The 26971-nt window shown below is 38.3% G+C and overlaps 1 protein-coding gene across 5 annotated transcripts in view; it reads left to right on the top strand.

Annotated features, from left to right (window-relative positions):
* Nucleotides 1-26971, top strand: part of LOC119787790 (vacuolar protein sorting-associated protein 13B-like) — a 474173-nt gene that overhangs the window by 3471 nt on the left and 443731 nt on the right. For 4 of the 5 annotated variants that reach the window (XM_038291827.1, XM_038291828.1, XM_038291829.1 and 1 more), the window contains exons 1-2: nt 2206-2352; nt 10196-10339. In XM_038291827.1, coding sequence (XP_038147755.1) covers nt 2206-2352; nt 10196-10339 — 291 coding nt within the window. Of the gene's footprint in view, nt 1-2195; nt 2353-10195; nt 10340-26971 lie in introns of those variants that run through there. The other variant, XM_038291826.1, reaches the window with a different exon arrangement.

Genomic DNA, 26971 nt, shown 5'->3' with positions numbered 1-26971 from the left:
TCAGGCTGCAGTGTGAACGTAGCCTTGGATGAGAATGAGTTTAACATGGATGGATCCAGCATGGTGTTGGCTTTCCTTAGCTTTGCTTTTCAGCACTGCTCTCTCTGTTGTGAAATTCAGGTCAACAGAAACAGAAATTTGGTCAATTTTGGCTATCTTTGTGCTTTTTTGCGTGGTGTTTAAGCTGCTGTGGTTGCTAATGAGGGAAAGCCCTCTTCTTAGAGGGCTAAAAGCTTAGAGGTTAAAGTGCTGAACAGGAATAGTCCCTTTACCTTAATTATTTCTACTTTTCCCTATTAAGGTTTCATCTTCTAATTAATCGCTTGCTGATCCTCCTTTCTTCCTCAAATGATACGATAAAAACTTAAGCTGGATTTTGTTAAGCAGATCTGCTTGAATTAAAAGTAACATGTCACGATACTTGGGTAACGATACAATATTATCTCTATATTGCAATTTCAACATATATTTATATATTTTTCCTGCTATCTAAATTGAATGTATAGATAAAAAAGCAACCTCCTTATATGTTCATCAGATGATGCTGATCGTTCAGTTATTTTGGTATCCATGTTGTTTGGGGTTTTAGTCGGTCCACGTCTTCCACTGTGACTGCCTCAACTACAGATCTAATGCTGCGCTGCACAGCTAAAGGGCTCCACAGTGTTATCTGCCAGAGTGGTGGTACAAAAGTAGCCCATTTTCCCTCAGTTTTATGTAAAAATGTTTTGCTTTAAAAAAATCGATACTATGAACTAAAACATCCAAATTATATCAGGCAGCCAAAAATCACAATATATTGCCAAAACATTTTTCCACACCACTAATTAAAGGTACACTATGCAACCGGTGTTGATTTTCCAGCGAGGCTCCCCCCAGAGGGAGAAAGTAAAAGTGCACTGTCGTAAATATGCACAGCTGTTCTCCTGGTTTCTCCGTCAAGCCAGGCGCGGTTGTTTTGAGCTTAGCAGACAGGCGAACGCAACGAATGACTAAGCATCTGATGCGCCGCAAACGCGCTGCTGCTCGAGATGGAAAAATTGAATTTTTGCTGCTCGACGCACCGCGTCAACCAATCAGAGAAGCTGATCTGGGAGCTGGCAGGGAGAGAGACACAGCGCTGATGATCAGAGCGCTATGATCACTCCTCTTAAACAGTTTATTGACGCCTAAATTAACTTAAAATGCAGAAATCTGCCGGCAGAATATGTTCGCTTTTATTATCCTGCTGCCTGCAGTTTGGATTATTTAGATGAAAAACACCTGCCAGCTGCCGCGGTGAACCGCGAGGAGGCGACCCGGCCAGAGGCTGCTGATGAAGGGATTCTTACTGTCGGCGCACCGCTGGTATGTGGGGGTCTGAGCGGCTCCGACAGAAAAAATATTGTAAGGCAGGATTGTAATCTGAATGAACTGACTGCACTGATTATGTTTTCAGGTGTATTTTCTCACTTAAACACATATTAAAACGACTTTATTCCCACTGATCACAGCAAATATAGCTGCAAGGCAGAGAAAGGATAGTGAAGCTCCGCCCAACGCGCGTCAGACCCACTTTTGCACAGCGCAGCCAGGGCAGCAAAGCTGCTTCAGCCGTGCGTCAGAACTAACTGGTACAAGCAGTAAAAATGAAGCAGCAGACGCGATTTTGCTGCGTCCAGTGTGAAAGCAGCACTGCACAAAGATCGCCACTGTGCTAGAAACGAGCATGCTTTTAACTGGGGGGCGTGTAGCAGTTCTCGCCGTAAAGCAAGACTGACTCTCACGAGACTTCTGAGCCTGTGGGTGCGGGTCGGTGCTCCTGCAATTGCAAGTGCGGTATTTCCCCCACAGACCACCAGGGCGGCCGAGAATACCTTTGTTCAACCTGAAATGACTCATTTAATCATCCAAAACGTTATGGAACACATTAATTAACTGAAAAATGTTGCATAGTGTGCCTTTAAAAGTATTGTTGCTTCCATGTGTTTCTCTTTTTCCTCCTCTTTATTATGGTGAACATCTATAGAGTTGTAACTGATTTGTGAACATAAATATTTTTTAATTAGTCCTGATTGGTTGAGATTATTGCACATAGAGGTTACATTTCTGGACTGTTCTGCACATCACACAAAAAAACCCAGTGTTTCATGGAAAATTGTTCCAGTGAACACAAAATGTTCCAAGACATTTCAGCATTTGATTTGTCTCCACAGCAGTGAAAAGATGCTGGAGTCCTACGTGACGCCGCTCTTGATGAGCTATGTGAACAAGTACATCAAGAACCTGAAGCCCTCCGACCTGCAGCTTTCTCTATGGGGAGGGGACGTGGTGCTCAGCAAGTTGGACCTGAAGCTGGATGTGTTGGAGCAGGTAACGTATCCTCAATATATTTTTTACTTTTCTGACTCGACACATTGCTGCAATGCAATCTGTTGCAATAAAAGCTTTAAATAATTGTCCTAAAATCTCAGTTAATAGGAAAATTGATAAATATGCATTAAGTAAAATGAACTAAATAATGACATATACAGGTGCTGGTCATAAAATTAGAATATCATGAAAAAGTAGATTGATTTCAGTAATTCCATTTAAAAAAGTGAAACTTGTATATTATATTCATACATTACATACAAACTCATATATTTCAGATGTTTATTTTGTTTAATTTTGATGATTACAAATGACAACAAATGAAAATCTCAAATTCATCATATCAAAAAATTAGAATATTGTGAAAAGGTTCAAAATTGATGGCCCCTGGTGCCACACTCTAATCAGCTAATTAACTCAAACCACCTGCAAAAGCCTTTAAATGGTCTTTCAGTCTAGTTCTATAGGCTACACAATCATGGGGAAGACTGCTGACTTGACAGTTGTCCAAAAGACGACCATCGACACCTTGCACAAGGAGGGCAAGACACAAAAGGTCATCGCTAAAGAGGCTGGCTGTTCACAGAGCTCAGTGTCCAAGCACATTAATAGAGAGGCGAAGGGAAGGAAAAGATGTGGTCGAAAAAAGTGTACAAGCAAGAGAGATAACCGCACCCTGGAGAGGATTGTGAAACAAAACCCCTTCAAAAATGTGGGGGAGATTCACAAAGAGTGGACTGCAGCTGGAGTGAGTGCTTCAAGAACCACCACACACAGACGTATGAAAGACATGGGTTTCTGCTGTCGCATTCCTTGTGTCAAGCCACTCTTGAACCACAGACAGCGTCAGAAGCGTCTTGCCTGGGCTAAAGAGAAACAGGACTGGACTGCTGGTGAGTGGTCCAAAGTCATGTTCTCTGATGAAAGTAAATTTTGCATTTCCTTTGGAAATCAAGGTCCCAGAGTCTGGAGGAAAAGAAGAGAGGCACTTCATCCACGTTGCTTGAAGTCCAGTGTAAAGTTTCCACAGTCAGTGATGGTTTGGGGTGCCATGTCATCTGCTGGTGTTGGTCCATTGTGTTTTCTGAGGTCCAGGGTCAACGCAGCCACATACCAGGAAGTTTTAGAGCACTTCATGCTTCCTGCAGCTGACCAACTTTTTGGAGATGCAGATTTCATTTTCCAACAGGACTTGGCACCTGCACACAGTGCCAAAGCTACCAGTACCTGGTTGAAGGACCATGGTATCCCTGTTCTTAATTGGCCAGCAAACTCTCCTGACCTTAACCCCATAGAAAATCTATGGGGTATTGTGAAGAAGAAGATGCAATACACCAGACCCAACAATTCAGAAGAGCTAAAAGCCACTATTAGAGCAACCTGGGCTATCATAACACCTGAGCAGTGCCACAGACTGATCGACTCCATGCCACGCCGCATTGCTGCAGTAATACAGGCCAAAGGAGGCCCAACTAAATACTGAGTGCTGTACATGCTCATACTTTTCATGTTCATACTTTTCAGTTGGCCAACATTTCTATAAATCCTTTGTTTTTATTGGTCTTCAGTAATATTCTAATTTTCTGATATGATGAATTTGAGATTTTCATTTGTTGTCATTTGTAATCATCAAAATTAAACAAAATAAACATCTGAAATATATGAGTTTGTATGTAATGTATGAATATAATATACAAGTTTCACTTTTTAAATGGAATTACTGAAATCAATCTACTTTTTCATGATATTCTAATTTTATGACCAGCACCTGTAACTATGGAAAAGTGTCCTATCCTTTGGTGTAAATTTCATCGTGCTTAATTATGAAAATATTATATTCTAAACAGCGTGTCTCTGATAAACAACACACAATTTTTGTTGTTATATTAAACCAGGTAACAAGCTAAATCGAATATAATTATCTTTTATGGAATTTTTTTAAATAATTCATGCAACCAAGGACCAAAATAACCAAAAGATAGAAATAAATAAGAAGACTGACATTCATTTCCCTGGGAAACATTAATAGTGTTAAAATGCAGATGAATGGTCATTACTTTCGGAAACACAAAGATAACAATATTATCTATAAACTTTGTTTTGAACTGGTTATAAGAATATGAGAGCTTTAAACGTATGCTTAAAATCAAATGTTTTATCTATTTGTTGAAGCAAAAATTGTGATTTCAGTTTTATTTAGATTTTTTTCCTCCTACCTGCACACATATACATGTTTGGCTTCAGGGTTTCAATGTTTTCATGTCCTTGATGCTCTCTTGTCCAGAGTCCATTGTCACAGGATTTAACTTTTGCGTGGAAAACTGTTTACTTCTAGTCTATATGCATGGGTCTGCACTCTGGCTGCATCTCTCTCGTCTCTTTTATTTATTTTTTTGGCGACAAACCCTCAAACGTAAGCTTAATACCATAAGCTACAGGGCCAAAACATGAGTGACTCATTAAAACTAAAATGTAATTTTTATGTGATCATGTTGCAGATGTAATAAATTGTTTAGCCTTAAGATACCAACATCGAAAGCAATAACAGGATTAACTGACTACTGACCCTAATGTCATGAAATCATTTGAGGGACTGATTATGAAGCATCTGAAGGAGATCAAAGGCCCCCTGCTGAGTAACTAGTCATCAGATCATGCTGTCGGTTTAAGACTACGTTTAAACTTGAGACTCTTTGACCACCCAGGGATGTACAGCAGGGTCCAGATTTTCAGATTTGGGTTCAGCTTTCAACTCCATCAAACGATAAATTTGCCACCAGAAGCTTACCCAGTTTACAGCGTGACCCTCCACCTGTCTTTGGATCACCGGCTTCTGGACTGACTTACAGTATTGGGTGATACTGACAAGCATCTTCCCCCGCAGCAGAACCATGCTAAGAGGTGTGTTGTCCCCTCATTCCTCTTCTCTATGAACACAAATGAATATACCTCAGCTGATCCGTCTTTAAAACTCTTTGAGTGTGCAAATGGTCCTCGATAGAGACTCTACTACATTATTATGTTATTACTGCACTAGCGGCTCGTTTTTTCGACAGTAGGCTGACATGAAAGGGTGTCTGAGAGAGAGAGAGAGAGAGAGAGAGACATGCTGCAAAGCACCACAGGCCGGATTCGAACCCGGATCGGCCGCGTCGAGGACTAAGGCCTCCGTACATGGGTTGTGCACTTTAACTACTGTGCCACCTGCACACCCAACTCTACTACATTTCACTGGAGCTGCTGGTTTTCTTCCACCATGCAGTTATGCAGCTTTTGCTGGGCATATCACACAACTTTGGTTTGATTCATCCACAAAACAAGATGGATGTACAATAATGAGGGTCTTCAGAGAGAAAAAGCAAGGCTAATCCTGCCTCCTTTCTGAAATTTTATTGGTCTTCAGTGAGGATAAGCAAAGTTAACATCTCTGCAGAAACCACACAGCTTGGACACAGACTGTTTGGACTTTTACCTTAAGGTTGCCACAACAGAACACCATTTGCAAAGACCTACCGCCACAGGCGACTGTTTTGAGCTGCAGTCTGTAGATGAATGAATGAAGTTGATATTTTTGTAGATAAGTCTCAGATGAAGATCTGGACATATGATAAGTGTGTGTCAATCTCAGAGTTGTTCAGCAATAAACCTGTATTGTTGCTAAGGAGGGAAAGCCCCCTTCTTAGAGGGCTACAAACTTAGAGGTTAAAGTCCTGAACAGGTATAGTCCCTTTACCTTAGTTATTTCTACTTTTCCTATTAAGGTTTCATCTTCTAATGAATCGCTCGCTGATCCTCCTTACTTCCTCAAATAATCCCATTTTTTCCTTTATAGTTTATATATTTACACCTATTTTCTGTAGGCTGTTAGCATTTGAAACCAAAGCCAAATTCCTTGTTTATTTAAAACTGGTAAACATGGCAAGATTAGGCTCTAAACAGTTGGATTTATCGGCATTAACTAGGATTGTCATGATAAGAAAATTTCGAACTCGACATCAATATCCAGGAAAACACTCCATAACATTTTTGATACAAGGTGAAATAAAAAAATTCCAACTGTTTAAAAGCATAAAAACACATTTATTTTTCTTTTGGATAAATAAGTGTACAAAAATAAAACAATACAACAATATTTTTTTGTAGTCTTGTTCCTTCAATGTGCAAATAATCTAGGAATCTAAAATTAACCATAACAAAATAAGAAAACAACACTTAAGTATCCATAACGTGTCAAATTTGTATTGCATCCGCATATGGCATTAGAATATTGATACTTTTCAGGGTTTCAATACTTTTGCCAACCCTACCACCAACCTTGTCCCCACAATTGCTTGACCTACATTTTTAATAAACAAGGTAGGCCTATCATAATGTGATAAAAGATATTATATATGTGGAGACCAAATAGAACATTGAAGAAGAAAAAACAAAACAAGTTAGTCAGTAAAAGCTTAGCCTGTAGCTATGTCTAAGAGTGAAAAATGACTAAGCATTGGAAAACAGTGCCAACTATGTCATCTATAATTGGAGGTGTTGATGGCAGCAGCACTACTGATATTTTTTTTCCAGGATGAAGTCCCAACCAAACAGGATCAAACCGGATGAAGCTACTATTATGAGGAAAAGCAGAGGGAACATAACGTTAGAGGCTGAACTAACAAATTCTACCAAATGGGGAGATTAGAGCAGCAGAATGAGAAAGGGGGTCCCTATGTCCTCCAGCAGTCTAAGCCTATAGAAGCATATGTATAAAGATATTGCAGGTAGGGTTGGGAATTGAAAAGATTTTCACGATTCCGATTCCCTTTTCGATTCTATGAAACGATTCGATTCTTTATCGATTCTTTTTTCGATTCCAATTTGGGGGGAAAAGGAGAACAAACAGTTTGATTATCAGAATCAACTTTGTTTACTTAACTATTGCACATCTTCTTACAAACTCAACAAGATCAAGATGTCCACAGGAAATGTGAAACTGGAGTAACATCTGTGTTTAAATGAAAAATGAATACAAGAACAAACTTAATAACCAACAATGTCTAATAACAAATGATGGGATAATAATCTATTTTAAATAACAAAAAATACTAATTATAAAACAGTAGTAGGGAAAATTAACACTTCTTTTGCAGAAAGATGAGCATATCTGCTTTTCTGGAAGGATACGGGAACTTTCAGGGCTTATGGTGTCTCCAGCCGTGGAGAACACCCTCTCAGATGGGGTGGAGGAAGCCTGCACACAGAGGTAGTTTTCAGCCTGATAACTAAAAGATCTGCCTCCTGTTCTCCTTTTAGAAGTTCAAGGAACCACTAGTAAACCTGCGATTGAGAGCGAAGTGCTCTGTTAGGAACATAAGGAAGCCAACGCAGGCTAATTAAAATAAGACAATTGTGATCTCTCTTTAATTTTTATCAGAACTCTGGCTGCAGGATTTTGGATCATCTGAAGACTTTTAACTAAAGTTTGTGGACTTGCTGATGATAAAGAATTACAATAGTTCAACCCTGAAGTAAGAAAAGCATTTGCAATATGGCCTAGATTTCTAGAAAGCTGTTTAATATGGATCTGCCTGTGATTTGAGAATGAGAGGGATGTTTTCTTTTCCAACAGGACAATAACCCAAAGAATACTTCTAAAATAACACTTGAGTGCTTTAAAGAGAACCATTTGGGTATGTTGGAATGGCCTTGGCAAAGTCCAGACCTTAATCCACAGTAGAATTTGTCTTGGAGTTGATGAGTGCTGTTCACGTTAAAACCCGCCAACATACAGGAGCTGAAATAGTTTTACCTTGAAGAATGGGCCAATAAACAGAACATGGAAAAGTGGTAGAATACTTTAGTAGGCTGCCATATCCATCTCTATGGGATCCTACATTACCTGTTTAAGGAAGCCACCATTACATCACATAGAAAATACATATTATGAGGTTTATGTGCGAGCCCTGGCCCCTACCTAAACTTTCCATCAGAGGCACATGGCAGCCCAACTTAACTATACTCCTGGGCAGTGGTCCTCATCAGGGAAATTAAACCCTATTGAATATTGAACACCAGTAAGTCAAGCTGCTTTGAGCAAAGTTAGGATGGTATTTCTCCAGCAAGATCTTTCAATCTCAGGGAGATTTGCAATAGAAGACCCCACCAGAATCTAAGGCCTCATATAGTATAATGCGCTAATTAAAATGCATTATATTACCTTTGATTTTCTTACATTTTGTAACACTAAAACCAAATGGAGTGAATTTGGTTCCAGTATTGTTGTAAGGATAGAACACATTTTGTACTAAGAAAAAAACAAAACAAAACAAATTGTTAACATTTGTTTTCTATCAAACAATGTTTGATAGAAAAAGGTTTTTAGAGTAACTGCAGATTTTTTTTGGTTTTTAAAATTAGTTTTCATATATTAGTTTTTCAAATGTAATTTCCTTTCAAATATTATTTTTTTTTTAAATTATATTATATTTTAAATTAGTTTTTTAGTTGTTTTTTCAAATGTTATTGGTTAGTATTTTCTTTTTTGCATTCTTTTTATTTAATTGTCAAAAATTAAAGAATAGAAAAATATGAAAATTCAAATGTTAAGAAATAAAATCGGAAAAATAGATTTAAAAGAAATATTTGAAATACATACTTTTTGATCTGCATTTACAAAACATGCTCGCTTGGAACGTTTTTCAACATTCATATGTAATTGTAAAATGAAAAGAAATCATTCCTGGGTTTGAATTCTCTTTTGAAATTAAAAAAGTAGTTTTGTGTATTTTCAGCATTTACATATATTTTATTAAATCCTGTCCAGTTCTAATTAGTGGAGCTGGTCTTGAAGTACTGTTTTTTTTCTAGTGATTAGTCTCATTTTCTTAGTAATCAGTGATTTTTATTTTTCTCCCTGGATTGATTCAGTATCACCACAGGGTGATGCTGCTGCTGCCACCAACATTGCACCGTGTTTAGAGATGAAGGTGTTTGCCACACATACTTAGTTTGCCTTTTGGCCTAAAAGTTCAAATTATGTCTTATCAGATATGCTGGTAAACAATTTTGACTTTTTCTCAATTAAACAATGTTGTTGATAGTCTATAAAGGCCAACTTTGAGAATTGCACAACTTACAGGTACCCTGATGCCATATTCTCCCAGCTGAGCTGTGAATCTCTGTAGCAGAGCTTTATTCCTCTTTCTTTTGGATGGCAGGTGGAGCCGAGCTCCATAATGCTTTCAGCCCCCAATGACTTTCTGCTATATTCACTGACCTTCTTGATGCTGTTCACAGAAAAGCTGAGATTAGATGAACTTTTATTACTAAATAGGTGACTAGAAGGAACTTTAGAGGTAAAAGAGACTGAATCAAATGGAGCATATGTATAATTTTACAAAACATTTACCACCAACTAAATGAAACTATTAATTTGCAAGTTTTTTTTTACTTTTTAAAATCTTGGTTTGGGGCTTCTGTTGTAATTTAGCTGGAAGTGAAACTGTTCTTAAATGTGCATGTACAAAAATTGATCAGAATTAAAAAAGAACGCTTTTTTCGGGAATATATTGTCTTTAAATATCAATGTTGAAACTTTTTCTTTATAAAGCAAAAAGCAAACTTAGTTTCTGTTTTATTATTATGGTTGATTCTAAAGAGCTTTGGCGTCACTTCTGTCGTTCATGTCGTGTAGTAGGATAAGGCATCTCTGCTCTGAATTTTGAAGTGATACTAACATGGTTGTGTTTACTTATTTTTTTTATGGTGTTTAAGAAATAATAACTACTCATGGGTAAAGCTCTTATCTTTGGCATTTTTTTCTTCCTTTAAATCTTCTCTTTGTTTTTTTTTGTTTTTGCAGGAGTTGAAGCTGCCGTTTACATTCATGAGTGGGCATATCCATGAGCTACGAATCCACGTTCCTTGGACCAAGCTGGGCTCAGAGCCTGTCGTTATCACCATCAACACCATGGAGTGTATCCTCAAGCTAAAAGATGGAGAACAGGTAGGTTCTTCTTTTTTTTCTCTTCTTCATTTTAACTGTTCTGGGCTAAAACTGGGCTAAAACATCACCGCTTCCCACATCCCAAATACACTATATTGCCAAAAGTATTTGCTCACCCATCCAAATTATTGGAATCAGGTGTTCCAATCACTTCCATGGCCACAGGTGTATAAATTCAAGCACCTAGGCATGCAGACTGTTTTTACAAACATTTGTGAAAGAATGGGTCGCTCTCAGGAGCTCAGTGAATTCCAGCGTGGAACTGTGATAGGATGCCACCTGTGCAACAAATCCAGTCGTGAAATTTCCTCGCTCCTAAATATTCCACAGTCAACTGTCAGCTGTATTATAAGAAAATGGAAGTGTTTGGGAACGACAGCAACTCAGCCACGAAGTGGTAGGCCACGTAAACTGACGGAGCGGGGTCAGCGGATGCTGACGCGCATAGTGCGAAGAGGTCGCCAACTTTCTGCAGAGTCAATCACTACAGACCTCCAAACTTCATGTGGCCTTCAGATTAGCTCAAGAACAGTGCGCAGAGAGCTTCATGGAATGGGTTTCCATGGTCGAGCAGCTGCATCCAAGCCATACATCACCAAGTGCAATGCAAAGCGTCGGATGCGGTGGTGTAAAGCACGCCGCCACTGGACTCTAGAGCAGTGGAGACGCGTTCTCTGGAGTGACGAATCGCGCTTCTCCATCTGGCAATCTGATGGACGGGTCTGGGTTTGGCGGTTGCCAGGAGAACGGTACTTGTCTGACTGCATTGTGCCAAGTGTAAAGTTTGGTGGAGGGGGGATTATGGTGTGAGGTTGTTTTTCAGGAGCTGGGCTTGGCCCCTTAGTTCCAGTGAAAGGAACTCTGAATGCTTCAGCATACCAAGACATTTTGGACAATTCCATGCTCCCAACTTTGTGGGAACAGTTTGGAGCTGGCCCCTTCCTCTTCCAACATGACTGTGCACCAGTGCACAAAGCAAGGTCCATAAAGACATGGATGACAGAGTCTGGTGTGGATGAACTTGACTGGCCTGCACAGAGTCCTGACCTCAACCCGATAGAACACCTTTGGGATGAATTAGAGCGGAGACTGAGAGCCAGGCCTTCTCGTCCAACATCAGTGTGCGACCTCACAAATGCGCTTCTGGAAGAATGGTCAAAAATTCCCATAAACACACTCCTAAACCTTGTGGACAGCCTTCCCAGAAGAGTTGAAGCTGTTCTAGCTGCAAAGGGTGGACCGACGTCATATTGAACCCTATGGATTAGGAACGGGATGTCACTTAAGCTCATATGTGAGTCAAGGCAGGTGAGCAAATACTTTTGGCAATATAGTGTATATATTTTGGCAGAAACAATTCAAGTTTATTATAGTTTATAGACAGAGTGAATGACCCTTCCTTCCTTCCTTCCTTCCTTCCTTCCTTCCTTCCTTCCTTCCTTCCTTCCTTCCTTCCTTCCTTCCTTCCTTCCTTCCTTCCTTCCTTCCTTCCTTCCTTCCTTCCTTCCTTCCTTCCTTCCTTCCTTCCTTCCTTCCTTCCTAACTTACTTACATCCTTACTTACTTACTTACTTACTTACTTACTTACTTTCTTCCTTACTTACTTACTTACTTCCTTACTTAGTTCCTTACTTACTTCCTTACTTCCTTATTTACTTACTTCCTTATTTACTTACTTCCTTACTTCCTTATTTACTTACTTCCTTATTTACTTACTTCCTTCCTTACTTACTTCCTTACTTCCTTATTTACTTCCTTCCTTCCTTCCTTCCTTACTTACTGACTTCCTTATTTACTTACCTACTTACTTACTTCCTTATTTACTTACCTACTTACTTCCTTACGTATTTACTTCCTTACTTCCTTACTTACTTCCTTATTTACTTACTTACTTCCTTATTTACTTACTTACTTCCTTATTTACTTACCTACTTACTTCCTTACTTACTTCCTTATTTACTTACCTACTTACTTCCTTACGTATTTACTTCCTTACTTCCTTCCTTACTTCCTTATTTACTTACTTACTTCCTTATTTACTTACTTACTTACTTAAACAGCATATAAGGTATTGACACACTCGAACTAGTCCATCTTGACCATTTCAAAAGTACTTGCAAAGCATCATTATAAGCCACAAGTTATTAAATTTAATTTAACTTTTCCATTTATTCAATGAGTTATCCTTAAAGATGGGCAACATAATCAAAATTCTTTACTGCTCAGTCATTGTCCTGAGCTGAACAGGAGAGTACCCAGAACAGGTTCTCAACTAGATCTACTTCATATTCATACTAAAGGTAAAAAGTAGCAAAACAAGAATTACTTCCTTCCTTCCTTCCTAACTTACTTACATCCTTACTTACTTACTTACTTACTTACTTTCTTCCTTACTTACTTACTTTCTTCCTTACTTACTTACTTACTTACTTTCTTCCTTACTTACTTACTTACTTACTTACTTTCTTACTTACTTACTTACTTTCTTCCTTACTTACTTACTTACTTCCTTATTTACTTACTTAGTTCCTTACTTACTTCCCTACTTCCTTATTTACTTACTTCCTTATTTACTTACTTCCTTACTTCCTTATTTACTTACTTCCTTCCTTACTTACTTCCTTACTTCCTTATTTACTTCCTTCCTTACTTACTGACTTCCTTATTTACTTACCTACTTACTTACTTCCTTTTTTACTTACCTACTTACTTCCTTATTTACTTACCTACTTACTTCCTTACGTATTTACTTCCTTACTTCCTTACTTACTTCCTTATTTACTTACTTACTTCCTTATTTACTTACCTACTTACTTCCTTACTTACTTCCTTATTTACTTACCTACTTACTTCCTTACTTACTTCCCTACTTACTTCCTTACGTATTTACTTCCTTACTTCCTTACTTACTTCCTTATTTACTTACTTACTTCCTTATTTACTTACTTACTTACTTACTTACTTACTTACTTACTTACTTACTTACTTAAACAGCATATAAGGTATTGACACACTCGAACTAGTCCATCTTGGCCATTTCAAAAGTACTTGCAAAGCATCATTATAAGCCACAAGTTATTAAATTAAATTTAACTTTTCCATTTATTCAATTAGTTATCCTTAAAGATGGGCAACATAATCAAAATTCTTTACTGCTCAGTCATTGTCCTGAGCTGAACAGGAGAGTACCCAGAACAGGTTCTCAACTAGATCTACTTCATATTCATACTAAAGGTAAAAAGTAGCAAAACAAGAATTACTTAAGAGTTAAAATGCATTTGATAAGCTACTAACGTACTGAGTAACTGATAATATCTGATTTAATAGAAAAAAACAAGGTATTTTGTAGTATTTTGCAGATAAATTAATTAATAAAAATAAGTGAGATAATTAAAACACAAACTCATGTAGAGGAAACACTCAAATAATTTTGTTTTAGCATAAAACATTTGAAAACAATACATTAGATACCATATCTGTGTTTAAACAGGTTAAGGTACCGCCAGTGACCATAAACGCTGCTTGCTCTACTAATTAACCTCTAAATGTTAGACAGCTCAGCTGATAAAAAGTAGAATCAAAATCATAATACTCATTATAACAAAAACCTGCACTTTTGGTTAAAACATGTTTGTTCTCTATTCTGGAATGTCAGTTGTAGACAGAGTAGCAAGAAACTTTAAGTAGAAGTAGGGATGCTTTTTCAGATAAGAGAGTTAAGATCGGTGCAAAAACGCGTCCCTTAGAGTTATATGAAAAAAACATAAGTAATTACTACCCACCTCTGGTTCTGAGGTAATATTTTTATAACTACTGTAGTTTAAATCCTTTTATAGTCTGGTAAGAGCAGTTTTTTTGGATGCTTTGTTCTATTTTTTATTTAGTTTTTTCATTTTTTTTACATTTATCTGGACTTATGTTTGCCACCCAGGCAGGTTATAAAATTCCCAAATGTAGCTCAGAGCCGGCCCCTTGTATGGGAAGGCTGAAGTTTCAAGGCCAGATGTCCCAGAAGAAACACATTTCAAGGGAAGTCAATTACAGCTAATTATATAGACTGCAGCAGCAAAAAGAAAAAAAAAAAAAGATTTGTAACACATGATTTGGAGCTCCCCAGAACTAATGGTAAATATCACTGTGTGCAGGTGGCTACTGCGGGTCTTATCAGGTTTCTAATTCTATGGAAATTGAAACGTGTTTTAATGCTTGGTTATACAGCTTAAGGTCATGTAGCAGCAACAGCACTGATGTATTCTCAAAACAACTATTTGTTGCAGATGTTTTGGGAAAAGCTTATGGTGGAGAGGAGATTTTTGGGGAATTGCAAATGACATTTGGACAAATTATTCAGTGGTATGCGAACCCGAGAGACATAATTTGGAGCAAAGCCAGACTTACAGGAGAAATCTTTCAAACATGTGGAATTTAAATGAAGCCCTAAACTTCTCCTCTATCTGAGGAAGGAGGCCGACTTCTGAGTTTTAACCCAAGAGCACAAAGCCAACTTAGTTTGTTTAACAGAGTTATCATTCATTTATGGGGATTAAGTATAAATAAGTTTATAACAAGAAGGAAACTAAATGTTTTAGTGAATCCTGTGTGAAGTGGATAATAATGTTCTATATAATGCTTACATAGATTGGCGGGTAATCATATTGTGATTGGATGCAGGGAGCTTGTTTGGCGTTGGTTCATGCAACAGATGGGCCTTGACATTTCGCCCTGCGGCTCACATGCAATTTGCACAATGGCCCAAAGGATTTTGAAAGAACTGAAACATCTCATCTGTGAGTGGAAAATCTTACCATTTGTTTAGACGATCGCCAGTGTTTCTTCTGTCCAGTGGAAACCTTGCGGTTGGCCTCACACCGCCGATGTGTGGAAATGATAAATGATATCATTAATATGGTTTGTTTTCATAATTACCGTTAAAGCCTGAGCTCTGGCTTGTAAAAACATCCGCACATCTCTGGTAGTGCGCTTAGGGCCACGTAATTTGACCGGAATTGTTTAGACCTTTTGAGTGTTCGTCCCCCCCCCCCCCGAGAGGAACTGGGTAATATTAGGGATTTTCAGATTGCCCAATAGGGTTATATCTGCAGAGCAGTATGAGCAGCTCATGATTATGGTTCCCAACAAATGTGGATGGATTACAGCTCGCGCTGACAGTGAAGCTGCTTCCAACAAATATAGTGTAGTACGGATTAAAGTACAGAAATCATGGCGAAAACAAGGATTTTGTCCACTTTCTTTAGCTCTAAGCTTAAAAATAAGCAGACATGATGTGGAAGTAAGGTTTACCTGCTGTTATCTGATAGTTTCTATTATAGGATATGAAGTCTGACTATAGATTAATGATGATCTTTGAAATCTAGTTAAGATGGTGTCAAATAAAACTTGCATTGAATACTTTGTATTTGCATAAAACATGTTTTTCTTTTCCTACAAGCGTTAATATTACACCTCATAGCGTTAATATTACACCTCATTTCATTTAGGGTATTTAATTAATCAATCAAAGGACAAAGGCAGACTGCAGCGGTTCATCCGGTCTGCAGAGAAGGTGATTGGCTGCAAACTTCCATCCTTCCAGGATCTGTACACCTCCAAGACTCTTGGTTGTGCACATAAGATTGTGGCTGATTCATCAGGACCAAAACCTCGTGTCACAAGAACAGTTTCTTTCCATTCGCTACCAGCCTTATCAGCAAGGCCCAGAGACCCCCGGGACACTGCCTTACTGCCTTTCTCCCTCCCCCGTTCAGGACCTAGAAGCTTAGCATCTCCAGACCGCCTGTTTTAATTAAAGTACAGCCTACTGTGTATATAGTATATAGATATACACTATATATTGTATATAGCATAGAATAGAAAATCCCTTTATTGTCCTGGAATGGAGAAATTGTGGTGTTACAGCAGCAAAAGGTTATAGCCAGAGATGGGAAGTAACAAAGTACAAATACTTCGTTACTGTACTCAAGTAGATTTTTCTGATATTTTTACTTTACTTTACTACTTATTTTTATGGTGACTTTTTACTTCTACTCCTTACATTTTTACACAAATATCTGTACTTTCTACTCCTTACATTTTAAGAAATTGGCTCGTTACTTTAGTTTTGAATCATTTCAATGGAGTTACCGTTATTATTTTTCACGTCATCAATACCAAATTCAATCTAATTGGATGGGAATCTACGTTGCATTTGACGCACCACTACAAGGTGAATCGACAGATTCGGCGGTATTCATTCACGGCAAATCATTGCAGCTTGGTGGCGGTGGTGTTAGCATAGTAGTATGGACGACGAGATGATTGAAAATGAACACAACCGAGATCTAGTCCTATTGGCAGACATCCATTTAAAATGTAGGCAAAGGCATGAAAAAAGTGGTTTCTACTTTTACTTTTATACTTTAAGTAAATTTACAAGCCTGTACTTTGTTACTTTTACTTGAGTAAAGAAATGTAATCAGTACTTCCACTTTTACCAGAGTATTTTTTAACACAAGTATCTGTACTTTTACTGAAGTTCGGAAAGTGAGTGCTTTTACCATCTCTGGTTATAGCAGACATGGTCACACAATTTAGACCTTAGAAAGTGTATAAAAATAACAGAATAAGTAACAGAGTTAAGAAAATAAACAAATAAGTACTGCGCAGTGTTAGAGGAAAGTAGGAAAAACGTAGGAAAATAAAAGGACATGCTTACTCCTCGCTGGCACCCAGTGAGATAGTATATTGTTTGTTTTATATTGTGTATATAACTATAGATTCTATATATATATATATATATATCTAATGTCTGCACCAACAACACCAAGTCAAAGTGCTTGTAAGTGGAAACCTACTTCTCAATTAATCTGATTCTGATTCTGAAAAACAATTGACAGATTAATAGATTATCTAAATAATCGTTAGTAGCGGCCCTAAATGAATCAAACTTGAAAGGATTAAAGTCCTGATTCTATTTGCATTATAATATAAGATATTTTCTGATCACAAGAGGCTCTCAAATTTGGTCACATTACATTTTAAGAGTAATAGTTATTCTTCTCACTCCAGCCCTCTGGGTGGAAGTAATGTGCTTAAAGTTGATTTGCTGCCACACAGAAGGGAAGAGAGAGTTGTATCTGGTGCACAGATTCATGCATGAGAGTAGAAGCCCTGTTTCACACAGAATTTACTGTAGATGTCCTGCAACAATAGACTCTGAACAAACAATCGAAATCAAAATAAAATCCAAATCGCTGTAGTGGTTGAAAAATAATCTTGATTAGATTTTTTTGTAAAATCGCTCAGCTCTAACAGCAACCTTACATAAGATAACTGTGTTCTAAGGTTTAAAGGAGTTTTGAATAAAACACAATACATCTTTAATTAAAAAAACAAACAAAAAAAACATTGCAAACTCCGTACTAAACACCTCATCAATGTGGGTCTCACCGATTCGAAGTTTGGGAAAACGGATATAAAACTTGCAACAGAGCTGCAAACTGTTTTCAAAATCATACATTTTAAAATGTAAAGATTCAATGAAAGTTAAAGAACTGATGTTGTTAACAAAACACTACTATTGCTTATTGCTCGTCTGCCTTGCTGTGTGTTTCCTGGACAGAGCCGCCTGTGCAGCTGGTTGACAGTTGCCTTTTGTATCTCTGCTCCTGTCTCCTTGAACCCCAGTCTGCCTCAGCCTCCGTCTGGTTTTGCTGGAGGTTTCTTCCTGTTGAAGCAGAGTTTTTCCTCTCCACTGTTGCTACAAGCATGCTTAGTGTGAGGGATTGCCTTCGAGTCAATGAGTCGATTCAATTTGTTTTTCTTAGATAGAAAACTTTGAATCAATCTGACTTGATGATCTGGTTAAATTGTAAAGTGCCCTGAGATGACATTTGTTGTGAATTGGCACCAGTGTTCATTTCATCAGCTTTTTAAAATTTAGTCTTAGTCTTAGTCACAATGATGAAAATCTATTTTACTCTTAGTGATATTTCATCATCGCCTTCCCTTCCTTCCTTTTAGTCTTGGTCTTAGTCTTAATGCTCCCAACATCTCTGCAACAGACTTCCCGTCCTTCCCCAACCTCTGATTTGGCTGTGGTGTCAATCATTATCATGCAGGTTGTTGTCCTTTGCGTTGTAAACTAAATGGCTCATACATCATCCAGGCGTTGTTTTCACCCAGCTCCTCCAACAAACCGTACACCGGTATCCGAGCCCGACGCCACGGTTAACTAGTGACCAGTATAAGCCCTCTGCTACTACTGTGAGCGGCATGAGCCACTGTGGGACAGGCGATGTAGGGACAAACAATGTGTAATCTTCTATGAAGTTCAAGAAACACTAATATTAACAATTACAAATTAATTATAAACAATTATAAACATGGCTTGTAAATTTAGTCTGGTCTTAGTCTCGTTAAGGAAAATAATTTTTTACTCTTGTCATATTTTTATTTTCTGGAAACTATTTTTTTACGTCATTGTCTCATAATCGTCACAAGAATAAGGGCCGTTAACGAAATATTTTCTTCATCCTCCTGGTTGACGAAATGAACACTGATTGGCGCTTTAGAAATAAACTGAGCTGAATTAAACTAGTGATGATAGTTTTCATGTGTAATGGGATAGAATTAATGCAAGCTTTTGCTTCCTTCGTCCCCTTTAAAACTTTACACTCTTTTTCTCCTTTTCTGTAAATAAGAAAAGGATGACAGACAAAAAAACTTTTGCTTTATTCTTTGTTTGTTTAAGAGAAATAAGTAAATCAAATAAAACGCTCTAATCATCAAAGGTAGACAGGAGCTTGCAGGAAAGCAGTTTCTGCATAATAATCTAAAACCCTCTTTTTTTTATTCATTTTTTTTATGAGACAGCGATAAGGGCTTGGGTTTACTGAGCACAGCCTTTCTGGTTTTGGCTCAGCTCGCTGCTTGATCTGTGGACTTTTATGACCGCTTAGTGAATTTGCCACTGATGTGGAGTTTTTGATTGATGCTTTGCCTCGAGATGATTTTGGGGAGGGGCCTTTGAGACTTTTCGGTTTGGCATGCGTTCCCGTCTCCTGTTAAATTCCTTCCAAACTATTTTTAGGGTTTTACACCACCAAACCTCATTGCTCCTAAATAATGGGTAATGCATGTGAATTAGGAAACCCCTCATTCAGGATTTCCCCCAAAACCCCTAGGCTACCGCTCCATTACTAAATCTAATCTTCTAATATACAAAGACTCTTCATATATACTTGTATAAATGATCATATAAATTGATTTATTTATCAATCTTACAGGCTAGTTAATAGTTTTTAAAGGGTTTTAAAACATTACTTTGCAGTATTTGGATTGTACCCTTGTTTTAGGCTGTTTTGGCATCCAGAGGTGGAATTCATAGCCCTTGAAATAGAAACTTTGGTGTTAACTGAAAGTTACAGCTTCTTACTGTGTTATTGACAGTGTCTATCTAAAATAGAGCTGCCACTATGTGGAACTGTAGTTCTAAACACAATATTATTTTGTCCAAAACTGCCCCAGAAGGGACTGCTTGGATGCAGCACCTGGTAGGATGTTGTATGTAAAGAAAACTGTGACCACACTTTACAACTTACCTAGAGTAGTTTGAAACCTCATGGAAAGGATGTAACTGTTCAAAAAAAACAAACAAAGAACTTTAAATATTTAGAATTAACTGTTTACTGACCCTTTCGGGACCTTTCAGTGGTAAACTCTACTGGCCAACTGAGGTGCCTTTTATTCATTATCTCAGAAACTTAGTGGTTTACATGACTTTTTGCAGGTTTTATTAAGCACCGTGAAACACAGTGGGAACCATGGAAAAAAATACCCTTTTACACCAGTTGCATGATTTAATGTAAACTGGTAGGTGACTGAAATTATCCTCCCTTTTCCACCAGCTCTACTTGGACTGGCTCTATTCCACTTCACTGATTTTTTTTTTTCAAAATTTAATTTAATTTTTTTAATGTTTTTGCTAGCCCTACTCATCCTTGATCACATCTACTCAATTAATGGTGCAGGAACAGCAGTAATGGAAACATTTCAGTAGAACCAGGCTAAGTGGAGCCAATGGAAAAGGGGCACTAGTAGTTTGAAATGTTTGGACCTGGTACTACAAAACTCCACTCCAAAAAAAGGAAAAAAACAACAACAATCCGCTGGACTTGGTTTCCAAATTTCAAGACGTTTTGCTTCCCATCCAAGAAGCTTTTTCAATTCAGATGTCAGAATTAGCGTGGAGGTCGAAGCTTTATATATAGTAGCCCAAAAACTTGTTTTGGCTTAGAAACATCCAAATTTAGCCAGAAGAAAAGGTCCGCCCCATAAAACTGATTTATACTCAGAAACCAGGTTGTCTGCGTGTGTCACAGTGAACGCAAAGGTGCCCCCCCTCCTTCGGTAGACACTCTGCTGCACCTCTCCAAAATTGTAGGTGACCGCAGACAGTGCTGCAGACAGGAGGCCTCTGATTGGTCAATTCTACATCCGCTCTACACTATGCGTATTTCCTGTTTGGTACCTTACCAGCTTGTTTTGTTTGTATGACCGCCGTTGTGGAAAACGACTTGTGAAGATGGACCAGCTAGAAGCGCGAGTTGCGCTGGGACCCTTTTTCCACCTGGATCCCCGTTCTTTTTCACCCTCATGTCCCTCCGTTGTTGCACAAACTTGCCCCCACTTCCTCACCGCCTGGGCCGTATCTAGATCCACAGCTAGTTTGTGATTGTTCCTCTTGCGTTGTGGCGTGGAAAAACATAGCACAGGCCACGCTTCAATCTTGGGCATAAATCAAAAATATCTGCACAAGCTCAATGCGACACACTGCTGCAGGAGGATAACCAGCCCTTTAGGATTTGAGGGTCGTTTTGGGCTCTTTGTTAGCCTGCAATACCGGATACTAGTCTATGCCTCTGAAAGAGGGGTCGTTAGAGGCAATTGTTGGCTGCCCAGACGAGATGTTTTGTCCCCTTCTTGGGGGTGGGGGGTTGAAATGATAGCGGGAAGGATTCAACTCTATTGCTGCATTGTAGGTTTTTTGAGAGCTGAATTCTGAGCCCACCCCCTCTGTTTAACGTTGGTTTCTCTTTCTTAACATAAATGGCTTCATTCACTGAATTTAAGAACATGACAACTTGCAAGTTTTTTCATAATAAGACAAAAAGTTACTGATTTTCTTTTCTTTTTATGTTTCGCTTCTTTCCCTTCCATTTGTATCTTTGTTTAGTTTTTTTTTTTTTTTTTTTTAATCCCTTTTATTATCTAATGTGTAAAACATATTTGGTGAGCTGTGAACTTTTAAACCCTGCGGTTTTGTCATGCAGTTTTGAACTGTAGCTGACTACAATTATAGAAAATATCGTACAGTGTATGCCCAGCTTTAACTAAAAGTTAAGCCAGGTAGCTATATTTGGGTAATTGACCGAGCTGAAATAGGCTAACCTGTTACCTACGGAGCTCAGCGACTCAGAGTGGAGAGTCCTACCTACATCGGCCATTTATACCATATTCTTGCAGATATTTAGTTAACCAAAAACAGATCATTTCAGTTTCTATATCGATCTAATTAAATTTTATTTTTATTTTTCGTATAGGCTTCGTCCTTTAAGGCTATTGTTAATTGGTTTTCCCTTCTCACACCTCGCAGCACTGAAGAGCCTTAAAGCCTATATCACAGAATCTGGCCTTACAGTACATAACCAAAAACCATTAGACACTAACAACACAGGTGCTGCTGACTCGGCACACTGATGCTGCATTATGTTATCATAGTAGTGTGGACCAAACAAAATGATTTACACCACTGTGGCAACTTTAAGCCAATCATAAGGTAATGTCACTGACAGGCACAGGGTCTGAGCAGATCTGATACTTGCAACATCACCCCTTCATGTGTGGGTGTCAATCGTTTTAAAACGAAAACTTACAGCCGCTGCCGCATGGTATTGCGCCACTAGGAAAGGCTCTTCCAAAGAAATGCTGAACAATTTCAGAAAGGTTTTGAAAAAAACATTTTCACAACTTTGATTTTGCTTAAAAAAAAGGAACATTTGCTCTAGATTAGCAGCTAAGATAGCTACTTTGTCTCTACTTTGAAGAGAAATGATGGCGCTCTGCCTCATATCACTGATCAGTCATCAGTGAATGGGGACGTGCTGTTCACTGGGCAGGTGGGTGTGGATTATCGCTTTTTGTACTTTGAATGGGATGACCACTCTTCTCTAGGACAGGGAGGGGCTGCTGCTCAGACAGCAAAAATACTCAGAATCAAGCTAAATGCCACTTTGGTTTCAGGGAATAGAATTAGAACATAGTTGGAGTCATAAAAAGTGGATTCTGCCTGATAAAAGTTCTTTAGATGTCACAGTTTTGCCTGTGTTGTTGATTAATGTCCGAGGTCCAGAATGCAGAGCAGCTCTGTTGGAGTGAATAGTGAATTCAGCCTTCACTATGAAAAATTTAGCTTCTGAAGTCGGTTTATTGTTATGTTTGTTTGGCCTGACATATCAACCTCAAGGCTGACACCACATATTTCCTATGGGCTGTACCCAGCCTGTGTTATGCAGTACAAAAACAAATTAAAATGCTGTAAAATGCATTGCAGCCGATGACACTCTGTTCTTGCAGAGCGGCTGGTCTAAACCAGTCTCTATATGGGCTGAATTAATCTCTGGTTCGGCCCTGTTCAGTCTCAATGTATTATCGTTATTGAATTGGATTACTTTGATGATGACCTTTAAACAAGACGGTTTACTGGATGAAGGGACAGTTTTGTTTGATCCCTGAAGCAGTGTTACTTGTTGCACACAACATTTCTATAGGCTAATGAGAACAGCTAAAGCATTAAAACGGGTCATCTCATTACTGACCAATGGTGGCTAATTCTTCTAATAAAGCATGATCTTCAAGTGGTATGTTTAAAATGTTTTGGTCTTCAATTAGAGCTACAGAGACTTTATTTTCTGACGGATTTCTCTTGATATTTAATGCATGTTTCTCAGAATAACAGCAGCTTTTTTGGTTCGTTTCTTATCAAGGCATTTGTATTTGGTGCCCGAATGCCATCCATCCATCCATCGGTTGGGTCGCTGGGGCAGCATCTTAAAGGAATAGTACACCCAAAACATGATTAGCCTTCATTTTCTACTCACCCCCATGCTGAACAACACTCTGGAGTACTTTTTGATATCTCAAATGCATCTGGAGATCTGGGAGGCTTCTTGCTGTCTGCTGACATTCAAATAATGGAGGTCTATGGTGCCCGAGGCAGAAAGGTCCATAAAAGTCCACAAAAAACGTTTCAATATTCCTCCATACTGCTCGTCCAACGTATTACAAGTGTCCTGAGTGGGTAGCGTCCATAATTTACTCCAAACGAAGTCATTTAGAATGTTTTTAGAGCATAAACAGTAGTGTATAGGATTTCCTGAAACCGCGTTCACGACGCTACGGAAAACGCGGCAGACCAAACCAGACGAAAGTGCGCATTCAGCTCGGCAAAGAACTCATGCTCTTCCTCAACACTGAAGTCCTCAGACATTTTTCTTTCGTTGTTTCTTTCTTTGCTCAGGTAAACAGCACATTTCTTCTTCTATGCTTGCATTATCGGCAGAGCAGACACTGAATGCGCACTTTTATCTGGTTTGGTCTGCCGGCTTCCGTAGCGTCGTGAACGCGCATGTGCGCGCTTTCAGGAAATCCTATACACTACTGTTTATGCTCTAAAAACATTCTAAATGACTTCGTTTCGAGTAAATTCTGGATGCTACCCACTCAGGACACTTGGAATACATTGAACGAGCAGTATGGAGGAATACTGACACGTTTTTTGTGGACTTTTATGGACCTTTCTGCCTCGGGCACCATAGACCTCCATTATTTGAATGCCAGCAGACAGCAAGAAGCCTCCCAGATCTCCAGATACATTTGAGATATCAAAAAAGTACTCCAGAGTGTTGTTCAGCATGGGGGTGAGTAGAAAATGAAGGCTAATCATGTTTTGGGTGTACTATTCCTTTAAGAAGGGAGGCCCAGACTTCCCTCTCCCCAGCCACTTCTTCCAGCCACTTCTTCCAGCTCTTCAGGCTCTTATTTGGTGCCTGAATGTTGTCTTAAAAATAACAGACATTAATAAAAACGCTGCAGGAGAAGTAAGGTTTATTTGCCCTTTGAAAAAAAATGAGTCCCTAGAAAACATCTGTGAGGGAAAATGATTGGTCTACTTTAAACCCCATCTTCTTTCAATAACAAATATACACATGGTTTAGGGAATGAAAATTAAGATGTGAAGTAAACAAAAAGATGTTAATCATTTTTATTTGCTTTTTGCAATCAGATGACACAATCAAGAACACTGCTTAACAACAGGCCAGGATCTTGATTTTATCAAGATTTTTGCTTTATTTCTATTGAGTAATCAAAGAGTGTGGGACTCTAACTTGCAATAAAAAAGGAAATACCAATCAACACAAGTGCTTTTTATTTGAATAATCTCTTTAAAAATATTTTAGGGCTCAAAACATTACCTTTTTTTCATTACAGGAAAGTAGGAAAAAAATGAATGAGTAGAAATTTTAGGGAAGTTGAACTTTTTTACCAACCTCCTAAAGGCACGGACCTCAAAGGCTCTAAAACCGCAGGTATATTCAGAACAAGGTCTTGTTTTGCCTTGGAAATCTGGTTGCGTTTGGGTTTCTGGTGACCTGAAATTATTTATCCTTCTTAAAAGCGTCTTTTGACAGGAAAGACCTGGTGGAAAGATTTATCCCAGTAGCTTCCTGTATCCAGTAAGTCAATAATGATCAATGCACTTTGGGCAGGATGCTGCTGTTCCACAGTTTAATCCCTGCTCTCAAGCCATCCGGACTAAAGCGGCCTTTCTTTTGACCTTATTGCTCTTATTACATGTTTGGTGGTCTTCCTGATATTGTACTTTGAGAAACACTTACCTTCACTTAGTGCAAACATTCATTCATTGCGCTGTTTGGACTAAAATAGAACAAAGGTGTTAGTTAATGTATTTTTCTCAAGCATTTTGCTTTGCATGTAGTTTATTTAATGTTCTTCATCCAAAATAGCCTTGCTGAAAACTGTTTTGCATAATTTTTCCTTTTTTTTTGTCTTCTTTTGCAGCCTTTAAACTTTGTAATTTTCCTTTTTTGTAAGTAAAATGTTGAAGTCAAACATTTAAGCTCTGCAGAAGTTCTACCCAAACGTAAATCATGCTGCTTTCGGCCTGGGTACTGAAACAGGGTCTGAGATGGGACTGGTATTTCCTGACACTGGAGGAAAGTCCTCCTGTTTCATTGCTCTGATTTATTCTATCTTTCTGGTTTCAGAACATTGAATCTTTCCATGCGTCCTTCAGTTTGCGCCTTCCAGCTGCACCTCACATGTGTAATTAAGTTGTCAGAGTAGCTTCAGCCACTGCTTACACTGTACTTGGAGCTCGGTGCTTACATTGTTTAAGGGGAGCTTATGTCTTGTTTAATGTGTTTTAGTATTTTGTTTGACACAGTAGGAAAAAAAGTCTGAGAAATGTATGGTTCTGTTTAAACAGCTGAATTTCCAGTTTGGGGGGGTATAAACTGTGGTCCTGTGTCATCTCTGTACATAATGAAAAAAATAAGTGCAAATATTGATCTTTATTTTAATTTTACATTCATCAGTAAGTGGAAAAACAATCCTTGGAAACATGCATTTATTGCATTTTAAAACTAAAGCTCTTTTTGTTCATTTTCTACCTTTAAATCTGGAGTAGGTGGATCTTTTTTTTATACGTTTCTTTATGTATCAAGACTTATTGACGAGTGTTGAACGTAGCCGGCGCATTGCTGTAATTAGCGTTAACGGGTGGATGTGCCAGTTCATGTCACATGCCTCTCGTGCTCAGCCTTGGCTTGCGGTCGGCTGCTGGAAACATCTAAAGGACCGTTGCCCCTCAGATCTTAATCCAGAAAAATGTGCCCCTCTTTTTACATTTTTCTTCTGTGTCTTTTGTGCCGTTTTTCTTTTTCTTTCAGTGATTCTTTTTCTCTAATGTCTCTGTTGCACATTTTTCTCTTGTGTCTTGGCTCTTTTACTGTCCTTAATGTATCACACCACAAGCATGGGGATTTTTTTTTTCACAATCATTTATAAAATGCATATTTTTGTGTTACATTTCCATGATCTACTGAGTCGCCCTCTGATTAGATGATTCAGTGGGTAGCAGGCAGTATTTCATACATACTTTATGGCAAAAGTATCCCCAGTTCTGCCTTATGCCACAAATACACATAATTTTATTATTATTATTATCACCTGTTTCCCCTAAAATAAATTGGCTCATGAAACTTTTTGGGGGAGGTCTTTTTTAAGAAAAGTCAGAACAAAACCAAAGGAAACTTTTTTCAGAGTTAGTTTTGTATTAATGAAAGAATTCCCAGCACATAGCAACTTCACATTTCAAAGGATTTCTTTCAGATCAAATTAAGGTTAATCAAATCCATCTGTTTTGGCAGAGATTGAGCTATAGCTATATTGTGCATTTTATAATTAAACAGTCTCAGGAAGAACCGTAGCAATGAACAGAGGATCTAAGCTTCCTCCTTTAGCTATCCAAATTAGCACACCAGCTTAACATCG

This window comes from Cyprinodon tularosa, unplaced genomic scaffold (assembly GCF_016077235.1).
Source record: "Cyprinodon tularosa strain WSP-4 unplaced genomic scaffold, ASM1607723v1 ctg301, whole genome shotgun sequence".
Classification (NCBI taxonomy): Eukaryota; Metazoa; Chordata; class Actinopteri; order Cyprinodontiformes; family Cyprinodontidae; genus Cyprinodon; species Cyprinodon tularosa.
This window is presented reverse-complemented; position numbering and strand designations above follow the sequence as displayed.